This window comes from Notothenia rossii, assembly GCF_949606895.1.
Source record: "Notothenia rossii genome assembly, chromosome: 10".
NCBI lineage: Eukaryota > Metazoa > Chordata > Actinopteri > Perciformes > Nototheniidae > Notothenia > Notothenia rossii.
This window is the reverse complement of record NC_136908.1, coordinates 14,370,359-14,391,983: the sequence shown is the minus strand read 5'-3', so window position 1 is coordinate 14,391,983 and position 21,625 is coordinate 14,370,359. Positions and strand designations below refer to the sequence as shown.

Genomic DNA, 21,625 nt, shown 5'->3' with positions numbered 1-21,625 from the left:
TGTTGATGCCAAAGAACTGTAACATTTTGAATATAGGTACAAGATCTGAGCACTTCTCCCACCTGCCTCCAGTTACATCTAGATCTCTTGGTTGCAGTATTTAGCTAGTAAACCCAAGACAGACCCTTGACTGCACAACCTTTTTTTGCTCACTCACAGAAAAACACTGCGTCATTCAGAGAGAAGCTAACTTGTCATTTTATAATACGCGGAGATTCCCACACACCACGTGATAATACCGTGTGGTGGTGACGTCAGCAGCAGTTCTCGTTCTCGACCCAGTTGTTCACATAGATCAGGAAGAGGAGGAGGGAGCGTTAATGTCGGCTGAAACTCTCTATTTGACACATTAAAGGTACGTGTGTTAAAGTCTATTGGTTGTACGTTTGCCCGGTATGTGTGTTTTATTTGTAGAAAGTATTTATTCATTTGTCAGTCGTTAAATACCCTGTTTTTGAGGCTAGCGAGCAGGCTGTGGTAAGCAACGGTCAGCATCATCCCGTCTGCTGTCACATAACGCCAGCAAGAGAGGGAGCGGGGAATTAACCAAACGGATGTTTTTAAAAGAAAATGTAACATCTAGATAGTACTGGCCAACTAATATCTTGCTTTAAAGGAAACTGACAGCTCAGCACTGTAAACATGGCCAGGCTGTGGTCATCGTCCAAAAAAAGTACTTATTTGATGGATTCAACATCCGGGATACTTGATGTTTACCATGTCTACAGCCTTATAAGTCACAGGTTATCCCCGTGTTTTATACAGTGGTGGTGTTGCTAGCTTGGGGGTTTATATGCGTCAGTTTGATGAAACAGATGACCGCGCTGTCGCAGTGTTTATCTGCGGTGGCGAGGCCTACAGAGAGGGATGTACGGCCGCTGCAGGTGCTACCGGAAAACGAGGCCCATGTTTATGTTGGAGTCATGTGTCTGTTTTGCATAACCTCGAAACAGCTGTCATATCACCTTCTGTGTTCAGAGTGATGTTCACGTGTTATCTCCCTTGCATTTTGGTGGATTTTAAGCAAAGGTGGAAGAAGTACTCAAATCTTGTACTTAAACAGAACTAGCAAAGAGCCAGAATACTCTTTACAAGTACAAGTCCTGTATTCAAAATGCTAAAGTACAAAGGTATTGGTATCTAAATATACTAAAAGTACAAAAAATAGGAGTAGTTATTATGTTATTATATGCTTTGATTATAATTATCGATGTAATGATTTGTTTATCAAGCTGGTTAAGGCGAAACTTATTTCAACTAATTGTGAATTTAATCCAGGTATATCTAAAGTAAAAGTACAATATTTACTTCTGAATTGTAGTGGAGTAGAAGTACAAAGTAGGATAAAATGGAAATACTCAAGTAAAGTACCTCAAATGTTGACTTAAGTACAGTACTTGACTAAGTGTCCAGTTACTTTCCACCAATGATGTAACCTGACCAAACAAATATGAACTGATATATTCGATCACAAGTTATAGTAACTATTTGAGCTCCAATGCAAAACATTAAGTTGGACCAGTTTCTGATTTATATTATGGTAATGGTTATATTTGGGTTTTGGGCTGTTGGTCATATAATAATAATAACGATAATTCATAAGATTTGTATTAGAGCGCTTTTCCACCTGCTCAAAGTGCTTTACATGACATATTACACATATTAGACATGTAACAGTTATTACTGTGGACAATACCCACAGATACACACATATTACACACGTACTATGTCGTCATTAGTCCAGAAGAGTACTGTCCTGTTTAATCTGAAAATATTTGCAGCCCATACATTTGTATAGTGGTGAAATGTGTTGTTGATACCTAAGCATCGGGCCTTCTACATGTATGTTCCAAATACTTCCAAATTCACTATCTCCGCTACAGCCCAACACATTCCTTTGTTATGTACAGGCTACTCTGGACCCTTGTAAATGTTTTTGTTGTAGTTCTCCATTTCCGTTCTGACTGTCCTGTGTGGAATTAAGCTAAAGGAATAAATCCTAGCATAAGATTGTCTTGTTTCTACCTTGTGTCTGCTCACTGAAAGTTACCAAACTTCATTTTGTTAAAACGCCTACAATGACAAGATGTCTCATGTCTTATGACGTTAAGCTTGGACTGAAACGACCTCTCTGTTCTTCCCTGACAGCAGGTTACAAGGACATGCATGATGCCATGCAGAGCTAATGACTTTTGCTCTACTTGTTAAACACCTGAACTTCTGAAACAACATCCATAACATTCATCTGCTACTTAGTAATTATTTATTTATTTCTCTAATATATCATTCCAATAACTTGCATATAGACTCTTATTGCACTATTTCACTTTTTTAAACTATTATTCTTTTTGTATTTACTATTTACTTGCACTATATTTTTCTGTTTATCTGTATTATTGTGTTGCACTGTTGGAGAAACCTGTGACCTAAGATTTTCATTGGCATAACTACACTGTAGCTATGTTCGTATGACAAAATAAAAAACCTTGAAACTTTGAGTTTCAAGGTGAGGGATTTTTTAAAGTCGAGGGCTATTTAATTTAAGAACAATCTGAGGAGACTTATAATAAGTGAGGTTAGTGGATGTGTCTTGTTGTGTGACCATCTGGGTGTGAAAGAGGGTTAACGTATACGATCAGGATAACACATTTTCTTTTGCAGCTTCACTTCGGTTCTGTTTGGAATAGTTTCGTTTTTCAAGGTTGAGAGGGTTTACTTTGAACAGACAAGAGAAATAAAGCAAGCTTCAGTATGTTTAAGAACGCCTCTTTAATTGGCAACTGCTTACATACATACATCATTAAAGTCAAACTCTAAGCTAGGTATAAATTAGACACCTTTTATTAGAGCATTAATGTAACATGTCACCTTATAATGGTTCAACAAAAAAGTGTTCTACTAATGTATGAAATGTAATTGTTGTAATGGAAAACTTGTAAATATGTTGTATGGACATAAGCTTATGACAGCTGCACATTTTTAGGGTTATTAAATTGGGCAAAGGTACCATATTATGCTAACCTTCCTAAAGGGCCGCCATCTGTCACCAGGCGAGGTGTCTGCTGGTTTGACAGAGCAGAGCCGCACTGACACAGCGCCTCACAATGACAAACTCTAGCCAGACGACTGCATCGGCCGGTAGATATAGGCAGAGTCTCAGTGGGGATTTATCCAACAGTGTGATTTCATAACAGGACTTTCAATGTTGTCATTAGTGCTTTGAGGTCTGATAAGAAAATCAGCTGGTTTCTCTCTACCGGTTGCAAAACGATTACCACAGATTGAATCACTCATGTGACTGTGATACAGCATTTCATCTTTGATAACAGTCAGTGGGATAGTTATTGTTTATTACTTTTTTTTAAATGGCATGTTCAAAAGCTGTACACTTATTATTTTAAATATATGTTTCATTACATTTAATTCACCCTCCATCAGAGATCACAGCTTCTCACTTCTCACCCTTTGTGACACCTCATATTTTAACTCTCCACTTTGAATAAGCCCTGCCTCTTTGTGTGGCTGGTCCTGTTTTGTCACTGGGTTTCCTGGTGTTGCTCAGGCATGCACATGGCATGTTGTGTATGGGTTTGTCGAGGTATTGTGCTAGCCTAATTGTGTTAACGTGGTTCTCTGGCTAGCCCACTGAACCCCCCTCCAGCATAATTCCTCTAGCGATAGCTATCAGCAGAGGCCAGAGACAGTGGCACTGCCGTCATCCATCTAGCGTCGGGCATCTGTCCTAAGAGGATTTAAATTCAGCCACGTAACGCTTGAAAAGCTGCACAAACTCACTACAATAAAAATAAACACTGTATTGACTGTGGTTGTGGTTGGAGTGAATGTCTGTTAAAGATAGCACTTCATTTTAATGTTCTTTACTGACGAACCAAAACCAGTTTTCACTTAATGCGCATTTCTGGAATTCACTAGACCGTGTTTTGTGTTTCTAGGTTGGTTATCTATCATACTAAAAAAACAATCAAGTCACTTCTATTGAACATGACTTACAGGATAACCTCAAGCCTTTTCTACAATTTGGAAATGTGTATACGGCCTGGGGGGTATTTTGCTATATATATATTTTTAACATTCAACAGAATATGTGGGAGATATTGTTATGTTGGTCGGACAAATCAAGCTTTTTGAAGGAAAATGTGATGGGCATTTATTTTTACTGACATTTTATAGACCTAAAAATGAATAGTGTAAAGATCTAGAGTCAGTAACATCTGTACTATTTTCCATGTGATTGCAGCCCTGCACTGACATTGATGGCAAATTCTTCCCTGCCCTGAGTTACAAACGTAATGCATGAAATGTACATTAGACAGGGCCCTCCCTGTCCAACGGTCATTTCAAGCAATGGACTTTGGAAATGGAGTGAGTCACATGCTTTGTGTGTGTGTGTGTGTGTGTGTGTGTGTGTGTGTGTGTGTGTGTGTGTGTGTGTGTGTGTGTGTGTGTGTGTGTGTGTGTGTGTGTGTGTGTGTGTGTGTGTGTGTGTGTGTGTGTGTGTGTGTGTGTGTGTGTGTGTGTGTGTGTGTGTGTGTGTGTGTGTGTGTGTGTGTGTGTGTGTGTGTGTGTGTGTGTGTGTGTGTGTGTGTGTGTGTGTGTGTGTGTGTGTGTGTGTGTGTGTGTGTGTGTGTGTGTGTGTGTGTGTGTGTGTGTGTGTGTGTGTGTGTGTGTGTGTGTGTGTGTGTGTGTGTGTGTGTGTGTGAGACATGATTAGTTAAGAGCTCTTGGGTTATTCAGTTACATCTCTGGGTTCTTTCCATCGTCTTTTCTAATGCAATCAATTAGAACCTTATTTGTATTACATAATTGTTGAGAAGTGTATTTGTCATCTGAGATCAAGAGAATGATCTTTTAGTATTAAACCACTATCGATTTCAATGTAAAAATGTCCCTGATCAATACATAGATTTTACAGTTAATCAAAATGGCCCTACTCACTGTTATATATATATATATATATATGCCCCCCCTTACATAACCATTGTTGTGTGGAAAGCCAGGAGGGATTTGGCTCCTCAGATAATGATTGTAATCTGTTATGATCTTATGAAGACTGTCAGTATGAAGCAGAGCCGGCACTCGCCATGTTTGTCTGCAGTCTCACTGCACTGTCCCAGTGATGGACAGACGGAGATGGTAAAGACGGCACCAGAGTCTGGATGCATGTGCTAGAAATAGAGCATTGTTGCATAACGCTTACAGGGTGGCCTGGAAAGAGAGGAAGATAGAGGGACTATAAAACGGTTAGCTGGATTTGTTGCTTTCTAATCTGCCACTGAATGGATATTTCTGGACTGTTATTGTTGGTAGAGTGCTTTAAAGGAAGTATAAAGACTGAGAGTATGTCTGTATAACCATGCATTATATGCACAGCTGTAATAAATGCAGTCACCACTTAACTGTAGTGCTAGTTATCAATCTATATTGTTTTGATGTTAGTTTTAGATATGGCTGTAGATATTTCAGATTTGTCTCTACTACAAGGATTGAAGCCTCAAAAAATACAACTGGAAAAACCCAACAACAATACCTTGTCCCTTGTTGTGATATGTCCCCTTTAAACCCCACAGACCTATGCACCACTCTAAAGTCTGTCAGCTGCAGACTCAAGCATTTATTTGAAAGTCCCTTTGAAAAGGGAGAATACCTTTTGGTTCCCACCTTCCGCAGAGGCTCTCCTGCAGGACTTCTATATAAACCTGTACACATTTGAAAGCACTTAAAAACATTATCTCACTTGCAGAGAGATTTCTGTTTTCTACTTTGTCCCTCATCATGTAGATGCCCATTAGCATTATAGAGGCCATTTTAACTGGCACAGAAACCTATTGACCAGGATGTACAGGGGCCCGGCGGGGGGGGGGGAGGAACACTGCAGTAATGGCCAATATGTCAAGGCAGGATTAGTGATACATTTGGTAACCAAGACACCACCTGCGTGTTGGTAACACTATCTCTCTGGTGACTGTTCGCTGTCTTCTCAATTTCTCTCTCTCCCCATTCATCTGTTCACTTTGTCTGGCTAAATCCTAAAACCACTGTGTAGTATCAACAGTTTTATGAAGGTATGAATGTAGTCTGTGATTACAGGTGTACATTTTCAATTAGACCAGGGTCAGTCACAGAAGTTTATAACCCAAATGATTGATAAAGATATTTGGAATATATTCCGTGGAGCAATTGAAAATGACAATCATCAGAAGTTGTCCTCGGGTGTTTGTAGAGACTCTTCAACCTGTGGCTTGTTTTATGACTGATAGTATACCTGGCTCCGGTTGAGTTAAATAACACAGCGTAAACTCATAGATCACTATTTTTTCTTCTCTTTTACTCTCATATGTAAATCACATGATTCAGAAGTTTGGTCATGTTGTGATACAAAAAAGGAAAAAATATAATACCAACTTATTTTAAACTACATCTAACAATCCTCAATGTTTTTTTGTGCAACAGAAAGCATGGCTCTTCCCAATACCTCTGTTCCCTCCCTGCAGCATCTCCTGATTGCCAGTCACATTTTAATCAGGGATATGCAGTGCCTGTGTCTCTACCAGTTTGGCTCGGATAGTGTACCATCTTAACCTTTCCTCTGCTCTATTCTGGGACTCTTGAGATGTTTACATTTTTGGGCAACATGCCGTATATTTAAGTAGTTTGGGAAAGGTATCTTTGTATAAGCAAACTGATCTTAATTCTGCTTCATTTCTTCTCTTATGTTTTACTTGTAGCAGAGTGAGCCTTCCCCCTCATCATGTCCCAGGATAAGAGTGGATACCCTGTTATGGGTGAGAACAACCCACTTCATAACAGTGTCTACGGACCCCCTCAGCCAGGGTTCGACATGCCCCCTCCCAACTACAGCCAAGCCCCCGGGGGGGCGTACCCACCAGCAGGGAGCTACGGCCAGCCAGGCTTCGCCCAGGCAGGCCCGGGTTGCGCCCCTGGCCCCTACCCTCAGATGCCTTACCCTCAGATGCCCTACCCACAGGGACCCTACCCCCAGGGGCCTTATCAGCAAGGGCCTTATCAGCAAGGGCCCGCACAACCAGGATTTGCCGGTGACCCAATGGGTGAGTCGTGAAACCAAAGATTTGAACTATTATGAATAAACTTTCTTGGCCACCATATGTTTTGTTATAAGATACCTTAATGTGTTACAGAGGGGATGAACCATGACAAAGCAGGATAGAAGTATAGAGCCGTTCCCCTCCTTCACATTAGCACATCCTGTCATTTGACCCTAATCATGTTCCATACATAAAAACAACAGGGTCTAGAATGTCTAGGCAACATTTTGGCAGGACTAGATTCAGTAAAATGTTGAATATAATCTGAAAATATAAAACATGTATATGGATGTTTTGTACCATTGTATGCATTTGATCCAGTTAGTTTAAGTCTAAAACCTATATTCAAATAAAAGAAGAAGAAAGGTAAAACAGAATGAGGGTGATAAATCCAACAAAGACATTTGACTAAGGACTGAAAATAACTAAAGGTCACACTAAAGGCCTGTGAGTGCCAGAAGAACTGTGTATGTTATCCAGGTCAACTACATCCAGTTTAGATCAGACTCAACACACATGACTAGGTAATCAATGAGATTATCAATGCTACAATCACAGTGTGGTGAACACGGCTCAGACACATGTCCAGTTGTTTATTGCACGTTGTTAAACTCTCGTCCTGTGATTGTTGTTCAGCAGCACCTGCAGGCAGCCCTGGTTACCAAGGTGATGTTCCTCCAAATTACTACGACAATGAGGAATTCACCAACTCTGGTTTTGAGGACAAAACCATCCGACAAGCCTTCATCAGAAAGGTAGGTCCCTTATCGTATGAACTATATTAGATGGGTTTAATAAAGAAGTAAACATAACATATAATATGACTCACATTAATATGAAATACCACCAAAAAATAGTTTTGCACCTCACCTGCTTTGTATCTTTTCTCCCACCAGGTCTTCGCGGTTCTCACGGTGCAGCTTCTGATCACCTTCTCCTTTGTTGCCATCTTCACCTTTGTTGACGAAGCAAAGGTCTTTGTGCGACGTAATCCATGGACATACTATGTGTCCTACGTGGTCTTTCTCGTGTCCCTGATCACCCTCAGCTGTTGTGGAGAATTCCGCCGCAAGCACCCCTGGAACTTGATTGCACTGGTAAGAACTACTCCTAATGCTAAATAATAAAAAAAAGTCTGTTTCTAAAAGTAAAAAGTCTACTTACATGATATATAAACAGTTTGTTTGCAATATGAATTAGGAAAAATGTAATCAGACCTGAGAGCAATAAGTCAAATAAGCTAGTTCTACATTAGTGAGTCTTTGTTATTCCAAACGTATCTATTATAATGAGCCTGCATAAGTGTTTTCTTGATTGCTTATGGTCCACCTTTCCTTAGTCTCACCTGATTGCAGTTTAATGTATACGTTTGCTAATGGTCAAAGTAAATTGTTAGCGATGTGTACTGGTCCATTTGCACCCCCGCTGTATCAATATGTCTTTAAAGAGCTGTTGTCTGTGTGAAGTGTCGGAATCACCTTTCCTTAGTCTCACCTGAATCTACAACATGTAAAGTGTGTCTTCAGGATGTTTATGTGACCGTGTGTGTGTTCTGTGCCTTGCAGTCCATCCTGACCCTGAGCCTCTCCTACATGGTGGGCATGATCGCCAGCTTCTATGACACAGAGACGGTCATCATGGCCGTGGGCATCACTGCAGTGGTCTGCTTCACGGTCGTGCTCTTCTCACTACAGGTCAGTGCAATCATACAGCTGCTTGTATTAATTCAATTGAAAGTCTAAAGACAACATCAGCCCTCTGGTTCAAAAGCAAATGGGGGAATTCATTCTGGGTAGTTAAAACACACGCACTAAGCATTTTTTATTAACAAAGACATCAGTGTGCATTTATCATTTAGAGACAAGCTAAAAAAACATATATAAAATGCTGATGTGGGGCCTTTCACACAGTATGACAACCGGTATGTGTGTGTATAAAAAGGGAAACAATTAGTGATGGCAAAATGAAGCTTTGAATGAAGCATCGAACCACTTGGACAATTGTGTCGGAAATAGGTTCATTTCTCGAAGCTTCAGTTACAGCGACCTCTCCTGGCGAAGTGCAAGGCTGCAGTGGGTTTAACGTATCTTTGCCTTGAAAAATATTCGATGCACACACAGACTAAGACTGAATATCATCTTCTATTTGCAATTAAAGATTGATAATTGTGTGTATTGGGTTATTGAGAAGAGACTAGAGAGTGCTGGACATTTTTTGGGGCGGAGAGGGCCTTTTTTCAGTTATTAAAGTTGAAAAGCAATGATTAGAAGATCATCCGTTCCGGGTTTTGAACCAGCTGCGCGGAGGACATCGCCGCATTCGGGCCGCCGACTCTATCCACTGGGCTATCTATTCCTTATACTACTAAAGTGTTTTTATATTACTCATAATTGTCTTTTTGTTCACAACTTCTCCACATTTCAAAGTGTTTCCCGAGGCAGAACGACCTATCTTTCTTCCTGGCTTGCTCTATAATGATCAAATGCAATGCCAACAACAACTCAACAGCAACAACGCAAACTACGACAACAACCCACACATTGCGCATTGTTTAGAGCGGTTATAAAGTGTTGAAGCGCTCAAATTTGAAACTGTTTCAACCTGTCACCTGTCAGAATAGAGACGAGGCAGTGCATTGAATCACCTGATTGGACGGCGAACCAGTGAGTTAATTCATTCAGGAAATGAAGCAGTTGCTGCTTCGGACGTCACATGTCACGTGATTTGAAGCAGTTGCTGCTTCGGACGTCACATGTCACGTGATTTGAAGCAGTTGCTGCTTCGGACGTCACATGTCACGTGATTTGAAGCAGTTGCTGCTTCGGACGTCACATGTCACGTGATTTGAAGCAAGCTTCGAATCACTGCTTCTATGGAATAGGAAGTCCAGGGTTAAAGCTCCGTTCGAAGCTTCAATGTCAAACGGCCATCACGAGAAACAATATATTTGACCTCCTTTAAGTTTCTTATCAATGATCATGACCAAATATTTGTGCTTTTATATAGGTACCTGTCATTTTTCTGCGTTGTAATGTAAATAGAATAACCATTAGTCGAATTACAAAACCTTGTGTTTTATCATGCCTGATATTTTCTGGTCCTTTCTTTTCTACCCTTCTTCACCACAGAGCAAGTATGACTTCACTTCCTGTCAGGGCGTGCTGTTTGTGTGCCTGATCGTGCTGTTGCTCTTCTCCATCCTCTGCATCTTCATCCGCCACAGGATCCTGGACATCGTCTACTCCTCACTGGGGGCCCTGCTCTTCACCTGCGTACGTTTCACATTCTCTTTGTCCTTTAAAAACATTCCCTTTCCATTTCACGGTTGTTTGTATTTACTTTTTGACGCTATGCTGAACATTTCTGATCATTTCGTGCAACAGTAAGGAATCATTTGAATGTCATTACAGTTCATATTATCAAAGGTCATTCTCAAGTTGGGTCATTTGATATCTGTGAGGTAATGCATCCGGTCGTCTAGATTCAGTTACCAGACAGTCGTCAGCATTGGCATCCAGACTGTTTTCCTCCTACTAGTGAACTGTATTCTGCTCTTTAAGGTATACTTGCATCTCCAGAATGATTAAGAATAAAAGCTCAACGGAGTTGGAAAAAGATTCATGCTTTTAAGGAGGAAAGTGGGAAGCTAACTTGTTATTAAAATCTAAATATATGACCTAAACTCGTCCAAAGCAGCTTTTAAAACAATGAACATACAGTATGGAGGGTAAAAGATGTCTTTTGTCGAAGGGAAGAGGAAGAAGATGTGATAGGATGCATTTGATGATGCCAAGCAGAAAAAATGGCTACATTGAACTTTAATATACTACAGTATAGACATTGAGAAGTTAGGAAGAGCCAGTACAACATGAAAGAATGGGACAATACTATCTAGTGTTGCTCAAAGCCAAAATAGACATTCAGACCAAAAGCAGCCCTTCATAGTGAGCGTGTTGCCTTAAGTTGGTCCAGTAAGACCTTAGATCCCTGAGCTCGAAGGTTAGACTGGCGCCAAAATACTGGAAGTGGTTCATAAAATGTTGAGGTTGTATTGAGGTTGAGCCCTCGGGATGGATGCTAATGAAACTGAGATTGCAGTTTAATGTATACGTTTGCTAATGGTAAAAGTAAATTGTTAGTGATGTGTACTGGTCCATTTGCACCCCCGCTGTATCAATATTTCTTTAAAGAGCTGTTGTCTGTGTTAAGTGTCGGAATCAATTCAGATATGTATCGCCAAGTTACCTTGAATAATAATTTAAATGTATATTTATTTTAGAATTATTTGAATTATAGTGTATTATGGCATTTTAGTTTATTACGGTTGTATTTGTTACTTCTGAAACGACAGCTGATACATTTTTATGCCATTAATGTTATATCCACAGTGTAGAAATCTCATGAAACCACTAACGCCTTGTTTCTTCTCTGTAGTTTTTGGCTGTGGACACTCAGCTCCTCCTGGGCAACAAGAAGCTATCTCTGAGTCCAGAGGAATACGTTTTTGCCGCACTCAACCTCTACACTGACATCATCAACATCTTCCTCTACATCCTGGCTATTGTGGGACGTTCCCGTGAATGAAATAATGAAATGAAATAGCTCTTTAAACTTTTGTTTCACTTTGTCCCATAACACACTTCCTCCTCCTATCACACCCACACCTTTTTAAAAGGTGTTGCAATTAATGTGAAAATGATCTGTCTTTTTGACCACTTGTTGCTGTAACTCTCCTCTGCTTCTACTAACACTGGTAGCTAAATAATGGCTATATTACCTTTACCCATACTTTCAGTGTGACTCAGCTCCTACAGTGTAACACATGTTATCCCGTGGATCCATGGCACTCGGCCTTGCCTTGCTTAGAGATTAAACAGAGGAAGAGCGGGGATGGAATCTGTAGCGCCTAATATTGATGCAAACCAGCTTTACTTGAAAACAAATTAGTTCTAGAAATACCCATTTTTCAATCCATCTGATTCCCCAAACAGATCTCTCCCTTTGAGCCCTCTGATGTTAATTAACTCTGCATGGCAACACTGGAAACAAAACGAAAGGTGTGATATGTTTCTTTAGAGCTAACAGAGGAATGTCTCGGAATTGCTTGTCACAGCTGTAAATAGTTAAATGTATTAGTGTATGTGAAGCCAGTACCCCGCCCCCCTTTACCCCCTGCCCCCAAATGGCATGCTGAAGTGATTCCTTTGGATTTGTTGCTTTTCAGGAAATAATTGCTCTGATATCAGAACTTCACTTACCGAGTACAGCAACTTAAATATTATAATGGCAAGAGAATGAAGATCAATGTTGGATGTATATAACTTAACATGAACATAAAGCAGTATTTATAAACCGTATATTCTTACGGTCATCTTTTGAAGAGGAAAGAGAAATTAGTTTTTAGTATAAATCATTACATAAGCTGATGTGTCCCCTTTTCTTTTCTTTACTGTTCTTACTAATTTCCTCTTATCTGGTCATTAATGTGAAGTACAAATGTAGTGCTGTGTTTTCTTTTTCTTATTAGCTAATGTGAACAAAACGTTTTGGAATTCCTGACCACCTCTATATCAAGCCAATCCAGGTTTCAGAACTTCATTATTAGCTTTTAGGAAGTAAATGGACGACAGGCTTATAACTTATCTATTTATTGAGCTTGATGTAGGTACCAGCGTTGATTTGAAGGTTTTTAAACTGGTGTTGAACAAAAAAAAAACTGTTGTTTGGAGTTACTTAAGGGGATTCTGAAACCATTATATACACAAGGTAAAGGAATCAACATGCACTGGAAGACAGAATTCTCCTTGCACATAAACACACACCACTCGACTGACATATTCAACATGAACATTTTTTTATTCTGTAACTTCTGTTCAGATTTTTCACCTCTTGCATGACCCTCTCATTTGCATGTGCTGATAATGCACAATTTACAGATATCCCGGTTTATGAGAGACAGTGTTGTTGGGCAGCCCTGGTAAACTCTTTTTTTTTTTACGTTTGTGTTTGTATCTAACTAACGTGTACTTGTACAAAGCACTCTAGTGGTTTGATGTGTATAGATGAAGTAATTTTGGGGTTTTGAAGTTCTGTTTTCATTGTATATTTGCATTAAATCAAAGTGGAACTGCACTCCTCTACACAGCTGTTAGCTTTTCATTAAAACTTATCAAATATAATTGTGTCCAACTTTGTGTGTTAAACTGTTTTGTTAAATTTGGAAATAGCCTACTAATAAATCATATATATATAATATCTAGGAAAATAATACAGTTAAAAGGGAAGTTTTATGCAGCTTTGGAACTTATACAAATAACTAAATCAACTTATACAAACGTTGATTTATTAACTGTAAGACAAAGAGCTGAACATTTATTTTTCAGTTGTAAAAGGTCCCACTCAGTAATGTTTGATGTATTTATTTGGGTTTTTTGTTATATACAAAGTGACGCCGATGTTTCCATTAGGCAAATTACAAATGCTGAGATATACAAGCCTTCGGTCTGGGTCGTTTATGTAGCTCCAAAAAACTATACGCTGAATTACAGACCCAAAATGTAAGTCAATTTGAAAAGGTATGGTATATAGGCCACTATATCCATTCAGAAAATAGACGTCAACGGCCGGCGCACTTTTGGCGGCAAACGTTGAGATCCCTCCGCTCCTTCAGTTAGAACCGGTTAGAACTGTTAGTTTAGATATCTTAGGAAAAGACTCCCCTCGCTGGATAAACATGTCCGAAACCACAGGTTAGACAGCTTACATTTATATTGAAATATAAGTCACTATAGGGAAAATTGTATTACATTACTGAGTTTAAGAATCTTCCAAGGAATCTTCTTATATTGATAAACGGTAGTCTGCTGTCCAGTTGACTGTGTAACTTGTAAGCTAAAGCTGACTTTAAATAAAACAACCCAGAGTACTGTAGTGAAGGAACGTACAAAAGCATTGGCTTCGTATTCAATATGTTCCTTTTTAATGTAGCGTATCACTCAAATATTGGCTATGTTACAGTCAAGTAGGTGTGGTTACATTTAAAAAAAAAAATAGCATTTGTATATGTTAGCTAAAAACGAAGTTATCTCAGTCTGAGCCCTAACCTGAAAATAGCTTTTAAGCAGAAGGCTTGTATGTTAACTTTAACAAACGTAACTCTTTATAATGTAAATTAAATAATAAGGGAAACCTAAAAAATACCTATGACTTTGTGATGGTTTTAGATATCTAACACTTATATAAGCCTATAGGCCTATGCTTATTGGGACATTATAGAAGTAAGACCAAAACTTTTCACTTATCTAACATCTATTTTTCTTTCACAGGATTTAACATTGGGGACTTGATTAATGTTATACCGCTGAACGAAGGTGAAGTAGCACATGTTATACATTTAAACCTAAAAAAATATCCTATAAACAAGGCTGACATGTTCATGCTCTGCGGTCAGGTGGAGGTATGCATGAGCCCAAAGTTGAACAGCTGATGGGCAAATTGAGGAGGCTGCAACAAGGTAGAGTTATAACATTATAACGTTTTTTTTTTATTTCCAGAAGTTACTGAGACATTTGATGTGCATTGTATAGCATACTAGAAGGAAAGTGAGTAGTGTAGGATAAAGTCTGGTCAGGCAGTTCAGAAAGCAGCGACATATTTTGGAGAAAGATGAGATCAGTTTTTGTTTTCTAGTTAAGAAAACACAACACCTCCATATCCTTTTTGTGTAACTTGTGAACCTTCTTTTTTCATCTACAATTGCATTGAATGGATACTGGACACGAAGAATACAACATTATTTGAATTAAAAAACAAACTGCTTCACATTTTCCGTTTATTTAGAGGTAACACAAAGAGTACAAAGTTAGGTAAGATGAGTCACTGTCGCGCTCTTCCGTCTTCGTGTTGCATTTGGTTGGTGTCGGCGGTCCCTTGATCGTTCATGATTTTGCATTCATACTAAAATATTAATCATTCGATCAATGCGAGTCCTGTTATCACAACAACATTTAGTACGTATCTTTAGAAAGCAGCACTTATATACATTTGAAACGTAGCAAATGCATGATGTGGATTTGGGAGTCAACATCTTGAAATGTTTGTTAGTCTTTGTAAAATAACCCTTCCGCTTCCGATGTTAAATCGAGCTGTTTTTCTTTTGTTGAACACTTCAAAAATACTTAAGAATAAGCACATGGACTGAGTGTAGTGTGTCATATAGAGGTAAATTGTTCCTGCAATGTGAAAACTTTAATACAAGGTCGTCTGAGATTGAGAGAAACTGAGAGAAACCTTTGTGAATGCGCACCAATGAGAAAGCAGGGTTTGCTCTGTTATGCAAATGAACACGTTTCCTTTTAGGTTTAACCGACAGAACAGCAAATAGAACATACATATTTATGAACGAACAAAGTAAAGGTCAGAATTCAAGCAACAACACATTCAACTACATATGGTAGGCAAAAGTCGAATTCCGATATCGAAACCTAAAACCATGAGTAAGACCGCTGTTCTGAATGGTCTAACAGACTCTCACGTCGTTTTGACGTCATCTTCAGTGAGGTACATCCTTACCTGTTACTCCTAATAAGGAGTTTCAGAACATGATGAATGGAGAACCATGAGATATGATTAATGTCTCCATCTTAGAGGGAACTGCAACACCCTCTAAGACCATTCTGACATAAATGTTAAAATAAATCTGATCATGAGCCACTTGTGAATCAAGCTCAATCGACCACCTAAATATATCTTACAGCCACAATGTTTTATTTAGGATTCAAACTTAAGTGGAGACGTCATGTATTAGCTTTGAATATAGGATGAGTTGTTCTGTAATTATAATCACACTTTTGCTGTTCAGCACAAATTAATCTTCAAATTTAGCAAGAGCAGGAAGTGAAGTGAACATCTTAACATTGTTGTTAGTCTTTGTGAAACAACACTTCTAACAACTATGAAAACATCACGACACACCGGTTTTGAAATTGTGAGAACGTTTTGTGATTGTGCACCGCGAGTAAGACAGCTGTAGTACTGATTTTAATGTTTTTCATATGTTGACAGTGGTATCTTCAGTGAGGTACATCCTTACCTGTTACTCCTAATAAGGAGTTTCAGAACATGATGAATGGAGAACCATGAGATATGATTAATATCTCCATCTTACAGGGAACTGCAACACCCTCTAAGACCAGTCTGACATACATGTGAATATAAATGTAATGAGTGGTTATGAGGATACATTTTGAGACCATTTTTTACTGTCAATATTACATGTAATACTTTTTTTTATAATGTTTCTCTCTTTAAACAATAATACTAAGTAGGCTTATTTTTTTGTCAAATTCAGTTTTTTGGACAAATGTCGTGTTTGCTTCCCCATTCACTTTAACATTGTTCTATTAGCTCTTAGTTTGTTTAAACTGCAGGCTTTCCTAATGCAGGCTGAGGCTTTAGAGTGTAGCTTGTCTTCATCACTGTGCGCTTATACTATGATATATAAGAGTTATGCTGTGTTTTCTTTAGTTAGCTCATAAGTTAACCACTGTAAATCATGTCCTATAGAGATTAACCGATCATATAACGTGAACATTTCACGACACCCCAATTTGAGAAAGAGAGAAAGATTTGTGATTGTGCACCACTAGTAAGACAGCTGTAGTACTGATCTTAATGTTTCTCATATCATGACAGTGGTATCTTCAGTGAGGTACATCCTTACCTGTTACTCCTAACAAGGAGTTTCAGAACATGATGAATGGAGAGCCATGAGATATGATTAATATCTCCATCTTAGAGGGAACTGCAACACCCTGTAAGACCAGTCTGACACTATTGTGAATACATATTTAGTATTAGAGTATAGTAACCTCAATCATCCTCAGTGGATAATAATCTATATGTTAGTTTTGGATACACTGTGTTTTATTCAAGACATACATTAATGAGGCCTTGAATAAAAACATTTAGTGGATTTAAACAATCAGTTACCCTTTGCAGAATGAACTCATAACTTTAAGATACAACTTCACAACCCTTGACTACAGTTAAACTACATTTTTCATGTATAGTTCATATCATTCAATTCAATAATATTAGCGGTGCCACTGAACAACTGTAAAGTTAACTTAAATAGTGGACACAATAACTGAAGGAAATTTGTGTCAAACAATCAATTCGGATGAATTTAGAGAAGATTATTTCCTGAGAATATTTCATCAAAGATCAAGACCTGTTTTAATAGAAGTTTCTGTCTTTAGTATCCATTAGTTTGAGAAAGAGAGAAAGATTTGTGACGGTGCACCGCTAGTTAGACGGCTGTAGTACTGATCTTAATGTTTCTCATATCATGACAGTGGTATCTTCAGTGAGGTACATCCTTACCTGTTACTCCTATTAAGGAGTTTCAGAACATGATGAATGGAGAGCCATGAGATATGATTAATATCTCCATCTTAGAGGGAACTGCAACACCCTCTAAGACCAGTCTGACATAAATGAGAATACAAATCCATAACAATTTAATAAAGCCTTCATTGAAGACATTAAGTACATTTTATGGATAGTTCACATTATATTAAATTCATAACATCAATAATAGGAGTCCAACTGATAAACTGTGTGCATGGAATTTGTGTCAAACAATCAATTTGAAAATTATTTCCTGTGAATATGATATCTTTTCTTTTAATTTTAATTTTTTAGTTTGATTATGTTCTTTTTTTTTTTACTTTGACGGCTTTTCTAATGCAGGGCGAGACAAATGTAGCTTGTCATCATCACTGTGTGCTTTTACTATGATACACGCTGACTGGCCACTTTATTAGGTACACCTGTTCAACTGCTCGTTAACGCAATATATCTAATCAGCCAATCAAATGGCAGCAACTCAATGCATTTAAGCATGTAGACATGGTCAAGACGAGCTGGTGGAGTTCAGACAGAGCATCAGAATGGGGAAGAAACGTGGCATGGTTGTTGTGGCCAGACGGGCTGGTCTGAGTATTTCAGGAACTCCTGATCTACTGGGATTCTCAGAACAACCATCTCTAGTTTTGACTGAGAATGGTCTGAAAATGTAAAATATATATTGAGCGGCAGTTCTCTGGGTGAAAATGCCATGTTGATGCCCGAGGAAAGTGAAGTGAAAACTTTACGACTCAACGGTTAGATATTGAGAGAAAGATTTGTGATTGTGCACCGCGAGTAAGACGGCTGTACGTACTGATCTTAATGTTTCTCATATCATGAAGCTGGTATCTTCAGTGAGGTACATCCTTACCTGTTACTCCTAATAAGGAGTTTCAGAACATGATGATTGGAGAACCATGAGATATGATTAATATCTCCAGCTTAGAGGGAACTGCAACACCCTCTAAGACCAGTCTGACAGAGTCTTCGTAGTGATGAAACTGGATGGCAGCTATGTTGGCAAATATCGCTATTTCTTAACGACTCATGTGCACAGAAAAAAACATGTGGTACATATGTTACAAATGATTTCCACTCTTTTGTCTTGGATATACTGCATTTCATGTCAGTACGGGTTTTGAAAAAAAAACAATTCCATTCATATTTGCATCACGAAACTATAATAATATATAAACGAATTGTCTGAGTAATCCATTCAATGTGTAGCTCAACGTGTTCTATAGCATCTCCCTTGCAGAAGGGGCAGTGACTTTGCTTGTGAACAAGGAAAATGTTGAGAACTTATTTTGTTCTTTTCATCATCTTTGAGATAAAAATAATAATTAGCAAATGTTTTTTTTGGTTTACCTCTCTACTTTTTACATTTCCCCACATTTGAACTTCTGAACAGTTGTCATGTTTTAGTCACACTGTTTCTTTCAAAGGTAAAAGAATCCTGGAAGAGGAAATCAAGGAGATCAAATGCGTCAGTGACTCTTCGCAGAAAGAACTGGCATCTTGTAAGACACAAAATCATTCATAATAATTATATTTGATCTGTATCCAATGAAGCTATTGTAGCTGTTGCTAAAATATGAGTAGAAAATACATGTACTTAATATCTTATTTGCAACTATTTATGTCTCATGTACCATATATTATGTTGTTTATTATCTATCATTACTAACCATTGTGGTTGTTTACAGTACAAACTGAAGCTTACCAACTGGAAGGAATCCTTAAAGAAAAAGAAGGTACGCAGACAAACACGTGTACATGTGTATTTGATTATATCCCAATTAGTATGAACATTTGTTTCCATGTAGTGTTAATGTTTTGGCTGACTGATTGTCTGGAAACAAATCTGTCATGTTAAAACAAAGACAATACATTGAACTAAGCTGATTGTTCTCCAGAGCTGTGCAGGAAGCTTCAGTTTCAGAGTGCGGAGTCTGAGCAGGACTCGGTCAGGTGAGCTCGGCACCAACCAGAATACATATATAGAAATGCAGCTATAAAGAGTTCTGCTTTGAGTTTCGCTTTAACGTTTTCATTTCTCCACTTCGTGAAACTGCTGTTGGTGATTTGTAACACTAGATGGCAGCAACTCATCAGAATCCTAGATATTTATTATCCTCGAGAAATTCTCTGATGGCTGTATTTTCTGTATTTATTAGGACATGTTGGATTTGTTTTTCTGAGCCCTTCCATTTAAACTGTAAACAAAAACATAAGTAATGTTTTGACTCGGTTCCTAATTGACTTATATTGATATCTATTTATCTAGTTGCCAAGTTGATGTACAAAGAATTCAAGTTTGTGTCCCTTCATACCTTTTCAATGATACATTTCTACTCCTTTCTATATATTGATTTGATTGAATTAGCAGTTTTCCTAAGGCTCTAAGGAAGATGTGGAGTGTTAAGGCTTCGGAGTTTGATTCCTTTCTGGGTCTTTGTTTTATCGTCAACTTTTCACTTCTCTAATTGTACATTTGATATGTATTGCGTAGGGCTAGGTGATATCTTCTGTCTTGATAAGGACATAACAATATAGCATGTTTTCTAGTAATTCAATAAATACATACGGACTGATCACATGGCAGAGCTGATTTCTGTATACTAAATGAAATGCCTACGACAGAAAGGTAATGAGTATTTTCTTATTTTAAGAAGTTCAGTTTCTTACTTTATGATATGTTTAGATAAGTATTATCTTGAACCAAGTGTTACATTGTGTGTGTTTTGCAGGCAGTTAAATCAGAACAGGAAAAGTGAGGAACTTCTGGAACAGTACAGATGTGAAATCCAGGAATTCAAGCTTAAACACCGGAAGCAGCGGTAACGATTTACAATGCAAGGATAACTTGAAAAAATACTTGAAAATGTGGATTCAATAATATCAGCCTTGTTATTGCAGGATGAAGTTTGAAAACCAACTTCTTCATCTGATAGAGCAGCATAAGAACCTGCACTCTGTCTTTGTGAGTTAGTCTTATGTTGTATAAACATGAGTACAACATTTGATATACTTTCTCACATCTTCAAAACAGAATAATGGCAAACCTTCAAACTGTTACTTAGTCTCCAGAAAGGCTCCCAGAGGAAATCACAAGTGCTGAGAATAGAAGAAGTCAGCTGTTGGCAGCCGGTAAGTGTCCTCTCTTAACTCATGCCCATCGTCTGCAAGCCATAAAACATTGATCCTTTACATGCATGACTTCAGTGTTTATGTTTGGTAGTAATGCGGACCCAACAGCAGGGGAGGCAGGTTTTGGAATGTAAACATAAGGCAAGCTTTTATTAACTTAGAAGCTGGTACCAAAACTGAAGAAGCAGGAGAAGTAAAACAAAAGGAAAGTAGCGAGCAAACAGAACTAGGAGGACGCAGGAGGGCAGACAAGGGCAACAGGAACAACCCTGGGAAGGATGTGAAATAAGGAACCAAACCATGGGGACAGGGACGAGGAACACAAGGGAAAGCAAGACTGAATACACAGAAGGGTATCACAAGAGAAGACACAGGGGAGGGGAGGTGAAACACAGGCAACAGGTGAACAGAAGACAATCAGACAGGAGGGGAAACAGACAGGAAGACAAGGAGAAAATGACTTTCAAAAATAAACAGACCGTGACAATGTTCCATTTCCAACACCTCTGATGGTCTGTGACTTTCACAGAACTAATGAAGTTGGCTCAGCTTCATCGCCTCCAAGAGGAGCTGGAAGAGATGGAGGAACACAAGCAGCGAGCGACCACAGCTGCAGAGACTCAGGGGGAGTAAAACGGTGCGATTATGGGTATTTTGAAAGAATCAGAGGCACCTTGTTTTACTGCCTGTTAGATGCACTTTTATTGCTTTGTGTCACTTCCTGGGTTTAATCTATTCAAGTGTTGCAGGATCCTGCCAGACCCATAGTGCAAACACCTACAACTTCAAACTGTTTATTCCTTGGCTTCTTGAACTTTTTGATATGAATTGTTTGTTTTTTCAGATTCCACTATCCTGTATGTTCATCTTATCTAAATAGTGTGTATTGATATTATATATAAAAGTGTTCATATACTAAAGAAATGTAACGTTTTGACATGTCGTAATGTTGTTAAATGGGTTCATATTATAAATCTTAA

The 21,625-nt window shown here is 38.4% G+C and overlaps 2 protein-coding genes across 5 annotated transcripts; both read left to right on the top strand.

Annotated features, from left to right (window-relative positions):
- The first annotated feature begins 202 nt into the window (after window positions 1-202).
- On the top strand, window positions 203-13,264 carry grinaa (glutamate receptor, ionotropic, N-methyl D-aspartate-associated protein 1a (glutamate binding)). Of its 3 annotated transcripts, none has more exons than XM_079653794.1 (7): window positions 203-355; window positions 6,747-7,088; window positions 7,725-7,840; window positions 7,982-8,182; window positions 8,651-8,779; window positions 10,214-10,357; window positions 11,520-13,264. In XM_079653794.1, exons 2-7 carry the CDS (start codon window positions 6,770-6,772, stop codon window positions 11,667-11,669), a joined length of 1,059 nt encoding a protein of 352 aa, XP_079509920.1. In that variant the 5' UTR covers window positions 203-355; window positions 6,747-6,769; the 3' UTR covers window positions 11,670-13,264. The 3 variants fall into 3 exon arrangements, with proteins under 3 accessions (XP_079509920.1, XP_079509918.1, XP_079509919.1); XM_079653792.1 differs by having other exon boundaries at window positions 7,722-7,840; XM_079653793.1 differs by having other exon boundaries at window positions 254-355; window positions 6,750-7,088; window positions 7,722-7,840.
- Window positions 13,265-13,723: 459 nt separating this feature from the next.
- LOC307021411 (synaptonemal complex central element protein 1-like) lies at window positions 13,724-21,538 on the top strand. Of its 2 annotated transcripts, XM_079653522.1 has the most exons (10): window positions 13,724-13,834; window positions 14,411-14,455; window positions 14,536-14,598; window positions 18,941-19,015; window positions 19,202-19,249; window positions 19,412-19,466; window positions 20,246-20,335; window positions 20,415-20,478; window positions 20,579-20,645; window positions 21,175-21,538. In XM_079653522.1, exons 1-10 carry the CDS (start codon window positions 13,819-13,821, stop codon window positions 21,276-21,278), a joined length of 627 nt encoding a protein of 208 aa, XP_079509648.1. In that variant the 5' UTR covers window positions 13,724-13,818; the 3' UTR covers window positions 21,279-21,538. The 2 variants fall into 2 exon arrangements, with proteins under 2 accessions (XP_079509648.1, XP_079509649.1); XM_079653523.1 differs by lacking the exons at window positions 13,724-13,834; window positions 14,411-14,455; window positions 14,536-14,598 and adding an exon at window positions 16,294-18,507.
- The last annotated feature ends 87 nt before the right edge of the window (window positions 21,539-21,625 follow it).

What these genes read in the sequence shown, in the direction of transcription:
- LOC307021411 (XM_079653522.1), top strand. An exon ending in ATTGAGGAGGCTGCAACAAG is followed by an intron (nt 14,599 to 18,940) that starts GTAGAGTTATAA and finishes TTTCTTTCAAAG; the next exon opens with GTAAAAGAATCCTGGAAGAG. An exon ending in AAGTCAGCTGTTGGCAGCCG is followed by an intron (nt 20,646 to 21,174) that starts GTAAGTGTCCTC and finishes TGACTTTCACAG; the next exon opens with AACTAATGAAGTTGGCTCAG.
- grinaa (XM_079653792.1), top strand. Translation starts at nt 6,770, where the DNA reads ATGTCCCAGGATAAGAGTGGATACCCTGTTATGGGTGAGAACAACCCA. An exon ending in GACAAGCCTTCATCAGAAAG is followed by an intron (nt 7,841 to 7,981) that starts GTAGGTCCCTTA and finishes TTCTCCCACCAG; the next exon opens with GTCTTCGCGGTTCTCACGGT. An exon ending in TCGTGCTCTTCTCACTACAG is followed by an intron (nt 8,780 to 10,213) that starts GTCAGTGCAATC and finishes TCTTCACCACAG; the next exon opens with AGCAAGTATGACTTCACTTC.